This window comes from Stegastes partitus, unplaced genomic scaffold (assembly GCF_000690725.1).
Source record: "Stegastes partitus isolate 25-593 unplaced genomic scaffold, Stegastes_partitus-1.0.2 Scaffold1039, whole genome shotgun sequence".
NCBI classification, from domain to species: domain Eukaryota; kingdom Metazoa; phylum Chordata; class Actinopteri; family Pomacentridae; genus Stegastes; species Stegastes partitus.
In genome coordinates this window covers 138,463-148,161 of record NW_007578770.1, presented here as the reverse complement: position 1 = coordinate 148,161, position 9,699 = coordinate 138,463, and the positions used below count along the sequence as shown (strand labels likewise).

Sequence of the window (9,699 nt, the reverse complement as noted above, 5' to 3'; positions counted from 1 at the left end):
GCCTTTCTTGGTTACCAATAATCAACCCCCCCATGTAGGTGAATCCCTAATTGACACCATCTTTCCGTCTGTTTTGATCTTCCAGCAACCAGAGAGTCGGCGTTCGTCCACGCCATCGCCTCGGCGGGCGTCGCCTTCGCGGTGACTCGCTCCTGCGCCGAGGGCACGTCCACCATGTGCGGCTGCGACTCCCACCACAAGGGGCCTCCGGGCGAAGGCTGGAAGTGGGGCGGCTGCAGCGAGGACGCGGAGTTCGGGGTGCTGGTGTCCAGGGAGTTCGCGGACGCCCGAGAGAACCGGCCGGACGCCCGCTCGGCGATGAACCGGCACAACAACGAGGCGGGACGCACGGTAAGCACGCCTAGTGAGCGGATGCAACAATTCTGTTTTTCATAGCCACTGCTCGCCAGAAGTATGTAAGACACCCAAACGTGAACATCCAACACCACATAAACTGACCTAAACCTGCCTCCCATTCAGTCACAAGAGGGTTACTGAGGTCGCTCGCTGTTGTTGCACATTGTCAACCTGAAACATGCTGAAGAATTTGGACTTTCCTTCACTGGAATTATTGGTCCTTGGAAACTTTTCCACGCCGTTCTACACGTCACCTCCAGAAAGATGTTTCACCATGCTGAATGCATCGTCCAACAACCTGCTCCTCTGTACGCTGATTTTAAGCCGCGCTGCATTTATTTTATTGATCAAGTGTGTTTTATTTTGATCTCACATCTCCAATTTCCTCTCTGCTTTGTTCAGCCACGAGACTGATGGTCATAGCTGAGTCACTAACGTCTTCTTAATTGGATTGTTTGGGTTTGTACAGAATCTGGTTAGTGTAAATAGTTAACTTTTTTTTTTTTTAATTTCTAAAAACAGACAAAAAAACCCCAAAACCAACAACATGCAGAATGAAGGGATTGTCATTAAATATCACAATTGTAAGCTCAGATTTGAAACTGTATCTTACACATGATTAGTTCAAGGGCCATCTGAAATCTGGAAATGCAACAATGACTGTTCCGACTCTGACAAATGGTGTCATTTTGGCGATTTCTAAAAAAAATATAACATGTTTGTCGAACTTGTTGGCAGATGTTGGTGTTCAAAGGATTTAATAATAAAGTAAAGAAACTAGCAGCATAGAAATACACTCACGGGCCACTTTATTAGGTACACCTGTCCAACTGCTCGTTAACACAAATTTCTAATCAGCCAATCACATGGCAGCAACTCAGTGCATTTAGGCATGTAGACATGGTCAAGACGATCTGCTGCAGTTCAAACTGAGCATCAGAATGGGGAAGAAAGATGATTGAAGTGACTTTGAACGTGGCATGGTTGTTGGTGCCAGACGGACTGGTCTGAGTATTTCACAAACTGCTGATCTACTGGGATTTTCACGCATCTCTGGGGTTTACAGAGAACGGTCCGAAAAAGAGAAGATATCCAGTGAGCGGCAGTTCTGTGGGCACAAATGCCTTGTTGATGCCAGAGGTCAGAGGGGAATGGCCAGACTGGTTGGAGCTGATAGAAAGTCAACAGTAACTCAAATAACCACTGGTTACAACCGAGGTTTGCAGAATAGCATCTCTGAAGGCACAACACGTGGAACCTTGAGGCGGATGGGCTCCAGCAGCAGAAGACCACACCGGGTGCCACTCCTGTCAGCTAAGAACAGGAAACTGAGGCTACAATTCACACAGGCTCACCAAGACTGGACAAAAGAAGATTGGAAAAACGTTGCCTGGTCTGATGAGTCTGGATTTCTGCTGCGACATTCGGATGGTAGGGTCAGAATTGGCGTCAACAACATGAAAGCATGGATCCATCCTGCCTTGTATCAACGGTTCAGGCTGCTGGTGGTGGTGTAATGGTGTTTCTTGGCACACTTTGGGCCCCTTTGTACCAATTGAGCATCGTGTCAACACCACAGCCTGCCTGAGTATCGTTGCTAACCATGTCCATCCCTTTATGACCACAGTGCACCCATCTTCTGATGGCTACTTCCAGCAGGATAACGCGCCATGTCATAAAGCGCCAATCATCTCAGACTGGTTTCTTGAACATGACAATGAGTTCACTGTACTCCAATGGCCTCCACAGTCACCAGATCTCAATCCAATAGAGCACCTTTGGGATGTGGTGGAACGGGAGATTCACATCATGGATGTGCAGCCGACAAATCTGCAGCTACTGTGTGTTGCTGTCATGTCAATATGGAGCAAAATCTCTGAGGAATGTTTCCAGTACCTTGTTGAATCTATGCCACGAAGGATTAAGGCAGTTCTGAAGGCAAAAGGGGGTCCAACCCGGTACTAGCAAGGTGTACCTAATAAAGTGGCCGGTGAGTGTATAACATGTAGTGAATATCTGTAGGACTGACTCTGCAAAACTGAAGCAGGACGCACTGTTGAGTGTAATTTGTGTATTAGGATGAAAGTTCTTCACAACACTAGTATATTGCATTAATCAGACAACCCCAGCACAGGTGCTATGATTTAAAGTCTCTCTCTGGTCGTTTCATATTTATTTTAGTTGGAAGACGTAAAAACTGTTGAGTCTTGACATTAAGGTGAATGTCACCATCATCGACAGTCTGGACTCTAAGGCATAAAATATGCGCTTAATTTGTGTTTTAAAAGTGTCACGACGGAAAACACGTGACAAAAAAGTTAACGTTTGTTCTCTAGACATAAACAGATGTGATATAAACTTCATCTCCATCAATCAAAGTTACATATTCAGATGTTTATTAACATGAAAATAGTCCCTACAAGCCTTTAAAGAAGCCTTCGATGTAACTCCAAGTCTCCAGACATAACCAATCTATGTCGATGACAGCTCGAGCACACCAGCTCACCTACAACCCTGTAAACCTACGTTAGACAATGGCAAGTTGTAATGGGATAATAGAAAGATAACAGGATTGGTTCTTTAGGTTTGATACGTAGGAAACCGTGGGAGTCTGTGTTTTTGAGACATCATCGATATACTCAGCCAGCATTTACTTCGGTCACGACCTCTGGCACATAAAAAACACCACATGGGGATGTAAACAAGGTAAAAAATGAGAAGTTCTTAAAAGCAAAAAGGGAAACAATGACAGGACTGTCTTGCAAAAAGCAGCGGATTTATCAGGAAACGTTATTGTTTGTGTACGGGCAGGGATTTGGTATTCGACTTGTCCGCACATTTCTGAGTTCCCACCTGAAAATGCGCGCTTGACTTTGAATGACTGGTTAATTACTCATCTAAGCAACACTCTTCTCCCCCACCACCACCACCACAACAACACACACCTCGCCTTTCATGCCTTGCATCCCTATGACACAAAAAAAGAAAGAAAAAAAAATCCCCCGACAGTCAAATAACCCGAGTGAGCTGAGGGGGAAAAAAGAAGGAAATCAGCTCAGACTTAAAACATCACCGGCTGCTGTCACTGCCGGGAGAAAACGAGCTCTCGGCTGCTCGCTCAGGGGCAAACGTGGGGGGCAACGAGGCAGGCCTTTGATCTGAGCACACAGGAGCAGTCAGGGCGACCACAGCGGCGAAGGGAACGCCGACTCCCTCCACCTGGCCCTCTCACGCTCCACTATTTAGCCCCGAGGGTCCCACTTGACGTTGGCATGACAAGCTAACAGCGTGATGTCACTGGTCCATTATCCCCACCTCCCCACCCAGAGGTGCCACCTGCCTTCCGCCCCAGCTGGGGGGAATTCGGCAGCTAAATATAGCTGTTGAATTAAAGCATGACAAAAAAAAAAAAAAATCAAAACACTGAGATGTGCCCCGCAGCGGCACACTCACGATGTGACTTCAGAGGGGAATTAGCAGCGAGCGAGCCTCCACAGCTGCGTGACACTTCAGTTAAACTGCAGCCGTTGCTTTTGTTGGCCCGCGCCGCCAGTCTTTAGCGGTTTCGTTAGTCTGCATTACTGTAAAAATTTCTGACCATAAAATTCCACCAGATCTTGTTTGGTAGTGACGGTTTCCTTAAAACACTGAGTCAGGTATCAGAGCACGTTGTTAAAGGGACACTCCGCCCAAAATCTTCGCTTCTGGACGTCTCCCTGTGCCAAAGCTCTGGATTTACTGGCGACGCGAAAACGGTTTTGGAGCTCCGCTGAACATATGCGGAGGAGTGATTTGAGCGTTTAGGAGGTTTCTATAGACTATTTTCCCTCCGTGCCGTCACTCTGGATTGCCGCTGAAATCTTCTAAATCCAAGCGGATGCAACAAATTTCCTTTCATAAGAAACAGTCATTGAGTCAAGTCAAGTCACCGTTTTGTTTTTTTTCCATACAGCAGGCGTTGCGCCAAAGTGCTTGCCAGTAAAAAAGATTATGATCGCTGTTACAAAATTACCCAAACAGTTTGAAATATTGGGGTTAAGACCTTATAGTGGTATTTATGGGCTGATTTTAGCTGATAAATTTACATATTAGGCAATAAAACACTACAAAAATGTACAAAATACTACTTTTATGCATAATACGACTGAAAGCCTGCAGTGTTATCTAATGTAATAATACAGCCACAGCTTTGTAAATACATAAATAAATACAAATCTGTCTTTAATGGAGTATTGCTTTAAAGCATGAGGAAGTCTTGGTTCATATTAACTTGTGTTTGTGCAAGCCATGCCAAATTTTAATTCATATTACATTTCTAATAGGCTTCTTCTTGCCGAAAATGTCGTAAACATGCTAAAGACATCATGGTAGGGTTCAACTAATTCTACATTTTTATGCATACCCCTTGAAATTGTTGAAAATTTTCGGGATCATCACAACGAGGAACAAAATCCCAGTGCAGACGTGCAGAAAGACTGTTAGTGATTATAAGAACCGTGGTGGCAAATAAAGACTGATTACTGAGAGAGGGTATGAATCATTTTGGATATCGCATTGCTAGTAAAAATTTTAAGAAAACAACAACATAGACATCGTTAAAATCTGTCACGAGTACCTGTAAAACAATGTCTCACTGTGTTTTTTTATTTGTTTAAGTCATTTCCAGCCAGAAGTAACCGACTGGTCAAACAAAAATACATCATAAATCACTGTTTGCTATTGTTTGTGGCTTAGCTTTATGTGAAGAAGTGATCTGTACATTCAAGAGGTTTCTAAAGACATTTTCAATTTATGTCATGAGTCTGGATTGCCAGTGAAATCTGTTCCTAATCCAAACAGATGCAGTTAATTTCCTTTTATAGGGAACAGACAGTGACTCTTCACACAAAGATAAATCTTTAATGACGTATTGCCCTAAAGTATCAGGAAATTTGGATTATGACCATTAAACACGTTGGCTGCCAAGCTGATTCACTTTGGTTCACATGGAATGGTATTTGGAGACACGGAGGAATATTCTACCACGTATTTCTAATGATGTTTTTTGGCTCCAGATCCGATTGGACCAGCTCTTACTGTTTAGTACTGTAGGAGATGGGCATTTCCATGTTGGCAATCATTTGAAGGGAGTTTAGCTCGTACAGGAGCACCTTGACAGACACTTCTATGAGGTTTACTGATGTCAGGCTAGCAAACAAGTGTTAAACTAAGCTAGGCTAAGGTAGGGCAGCATTCCTACATCCCTGTATAACATCAAATGATGTCTTTGGTGGCTATTTATTGAAATTTTTTGAGTAACAACAGGTGTAAAAGATTTGGGAAGATAAAGTTTGTGCCATTACAGATGATTTCAAAGACCCCGTGATCGGTAAAGGAGCATCGACTTCTACGAGGCCTACTGACTTAGAGCTAGCAAACCTGTGTTTAATTAAGCTGCGATAAAGCGAGGTAGCGGTCGTGTATCGCAGTAGAACATCAAATTATCATTTGTGCTGCTTTTCTTTCACATTTTCCAAGAACGACAGGTGTGAACAAAGATTTGGGACAGTTAAGTTGGTGCCAGTACTGACGATTTCAAGATTCCTGTGACGGCTAAAAGACTGTAGCAGAGACATATATGAAGCTTACTGACCACAGGCTAGCGAACAAATGTTTAATGAAGCTGGGAAAAAGAGAAGTATTGATCCTACCTCCCTGTAGAACATCTGACAGTTATGTTTGTGGAAGTTTTTTATGTTTTCAAGTGATGTTACAGATTTGGGTATAAATTGGTGCCAAGATGATTTCAAACCCTGTTTTCGGCTCTGATCATAGGTTTGGGCTCGGGACATCCCCACTGACAAACGTCTTCTGTGTTTCCTAGACTATCCTCGACCACATGCACCTGCGCTGCAAATGCCACGGCCTGTCCGGAAGCTGCGAGGTGAAGACCTGTTGGTGGGCGCAGCCGGACTTCCGCATGCTTGGCGACTACCTGAAGGACAAGTACGACAGCGCCTCGGAGATGGTGGTGGAGAAGCACCGCGAGTCGCGAGGCTGGGTGGAGACCCTGCGAGTCAAGTACGCCTTCTTCAAGCACCCGACCGAGCGAGACCTGGTCTACTACGAGGGCTCGCCAAACTTCTGCGAGCCGAACCCGGAGACGGGCTCGTTCGGGACGCGCGACCGGGTCTGCAACGTGTCGTCGCACGGCATCGAGGGCTGCGACCTCCTGTGCTGCGGCCGAGGCCACAACACCCGGACTGAGAAGCGCAAGGAGAAGTGCCACTGCATCTTCCACTGGTGCTGCTACGTCAGCTGTCAGGAGTGCGTTCGCGTCTACGACGTGCACACATGCAAGTGAGAGGCCGGTGCTCGTAGACAAACTGACTGCTGGACCTTCAACTCCCCACCTCCTGCACGACTTCCCCGCTTCCCCAGACACAGACTTGCACACATTCAGAAATATATTCATCTGCACACACTCTCTTGCCCTAATGGGTAATGGAACATCAGAAATGGATGCTTCTATACATTTTTTTGGTACACACCCTGCACTAGAATCCAAACCACTACGCCGATTTCCATAATCTCTGACCAGAATGTGTCCTGCGTTGACCCGGCCGACGGTCCGGTCCACTCTTACGGGAAGAAGTTGTGCCACTTACCCCCCGCTGAGAACCCCCTTCCCTCCCTTCCCCCTTTTGTCTTTATTTATTTCCCCCCTCCATGCCAGCACAATGTTTGTGGCATGTACAGTAACACTTTTTACCTGTGAGATTAAAGCAGTAAAAAAACAAAACAAAACAAAAAAAAAAAGAGACTCTCTTAGCTTTTGAATAAAAAGCATCTTCTAACTAACACCTCACTTCTCCGGCCAGTCTGGCTGGTTTACCTTTTTGTTGTTGTTGTTGTTTTTTTTTTAAACTAAACCAACCTCTACTCCATCACTTAGTCTTAAGTGATACTGAACACGTCGGCAGCCCCAGGAAACCATCACTTTGTAACTACTGAACTGAACTGAAAACGGCAGGAAGGCAGGCGTTGGAAGTCCTGTCTTTTGTAAACTACTGAGCTGATTAAATCCTCAGTGTTGCTCCTCCTCGCTGACTGACTCTACTGCACCAGTCAACCGGGAAGCCTGGAAGATATATATGCTACAGTGTGATTTTATAGCCCCGCATTTCTGAAATATTACCATTGGGCTGGGACTGGAGGTATGCAGGAGGGGGCATGCTCATTCCACTAACTAACAACCCTACACATGTATATGTATGCACTATTCAGTTACATATAACTCCAGGTGGTTAAAAAAAATTGGTTGTTTACGCGAGCAAATTCTTCTTGGTTTGCAAGCTAGCAGTTCTCATGAATGACGGCTTTGTTACTCGGGCACCTGCACAATTGATTTTCACAAGAAAGTGTGATGCAATTCAAACCGGAGACAGGTAGCGTTCAAGAAGATCGTTTGTGGCTGTTTCATTTATGCATCAAACTCCAGCTTTAGCATGTTTAATATTGATTCTGGTCTTCTTTTCTAACTCTCATCGGGTCCATCTCGGAGACTTTTGTCTAAAGCAAATCTTTCTTTTATTACTGTAAAAAAAAGAAAAAGAAAAAGGGAAAAAAAAGAAAAAGGGGGACATGTGACGACATGTGGAGACCAGAGGGCAAAGTGGGATCTGATTGGCTGTCACATCCATCCTTCCTTCCTTCCTCCTCTCCGTGTTTTCCCCTTCAGTTGGGACAGTTGTGGTTGATTTATGAACTTGTATTCTTGTCAGCACGCTCCAAAAACACTCCTGCCTCGCTGTTTCTGGTTTGGGTAGACTTTGGAAGAACAAAAAAATAAATAAAATATTTTTGAGGCGTAGATGTTGAACAAAGAGGGATCGGTTTTAGAAATCGAAACGGCTTGTAGTTGGTGCGATTCTGAGAAACTTTTTTTTGGGGGGGAAACTTCATCAGGAGCTGGATGATGTATACGTGCAAGATGTGGGTATTTGTGTGCATGATGGCTGCCAATGACAAACACAAGAGGATGGAAAAATGGATGGATGGATGGATGGATGGATGGATGGATGGACGGACGGATGCTGGCTCTACACAATGGCGGAACAAACTGGTTTCCACACGACATGTTCTGACAGTCCCACCTGCTTCCTATTAATTATATTCAACAACAAAAACACAAGTTACCCAGTAGTGTATAGGCTGTCCTCTCTGTGTGACATAGCTTAGCATTTGCGTCATCTCCTCCACAGCCCTCCCTACCTGGGCCTACCTTTCTGTGTTCAGTCCCCACCCCTCCTTCACTTCCCCTCTTTCCACTTTGTCCCCCGCTATATCCAAAGTTTTGTACAAAATGTTTTAAAGTGAATAATTCCCTTTTTATTTTATAATCGTAAATGTTATGTTTTTATAAATATTATTTATTATACAATGTATATATCTGTATGACTGAACTAAGATTATATATTTGAAGAACAAAACTTGTCTCGTGCTTCTTCGTCCACACACACATGCATCACTCGCTTCTATACTTTCACCCTAAAAGGATTCGTACAAGCTTTCTGTACACAAATCCCACGAAAAGACCGACAATGATCCGACAGAGTATTGTGTGTGCGTATCCAGAGCCTCATATTTTATTCCTCTGCACCACAGAGCTCCTCTGTTTTCCAGAAACTATTAAAATCACATCACCGAGCCTCGCCATTGCACTGGATGATATTTTTCCTTCATTACCGTGAACACACAGCGCAGTGTGTTTTACTCCATCTCGTGTACGCCCTCCTGTTGCTGTAAATAGTCGCAAATCAGATGTGTTTGAATCTGCGGCTGAAAAATATTCCCAGACAAATATGACATTTGCTCGTGTTTACACAACGCGGGCCGCGGCAATGAGGAAAATGTGCGACGTGCAATAACGTTGTTGAACATCGCGATGACAATATGCGATAAACAAACACTGAGCGATCATATCAGCTGTGGAGTTTCACAGCCGATTCCAGCAGAGAAACGAAACGAAATAAACTATTTTCAAATGTGCGTTTATTGAATAAAATGCACATGAACATTAAACCAGTTAAAAGAAGACATTACCCCGTAAAAAAATAAAATAAAATCCATAAAAATGGAAAATTTTGCATGCCAGAAAAATATGTTAAAAATTGTAAAAAAAAAATATCAGCAAATATCGAAAGAATAATAAAGATTTTAGCTGATAGAAATATAGAAAAACAGAGTGATTTAATGGTCACAGATGTTTGATGTGATTTTTGATGGTAATTATTATGAATAATTAATTAATAAAAGATGTTTTTGCTTATTTAAATACAATTTAAAAACTGTGGAATTTTA

The 9,699-nt window shown here is 43.8% G+C and overlaps 1 protein-coding gene across 1 annotated transcript in view; it reads left to right on the top strand.

Moving 5' to 3' along the window:
• Positions 1-8,828, top strand: part of wnt3 (wingless-type MMTV integration site family, member 3) — a 19,372-nt gene extending 10,544 nt beyond the window's left edge. The window contains exons 2-3 of the mRNA XM_008295355.1: positions 86-351; positions 6,221-8,828. Coding sequence (XP_008293577.1) covers positions 86-351; positions 6,221-6,700 — 746 coding nt within the window. The 3' untranslated portion in view covers positions 6,701-8,828. The remainder of the gene's footprint in view (positions 1-85; positions 352-6,220) is intronic.
• Positions 8,829-9,699: the final 871 nt, after the last annotated feature.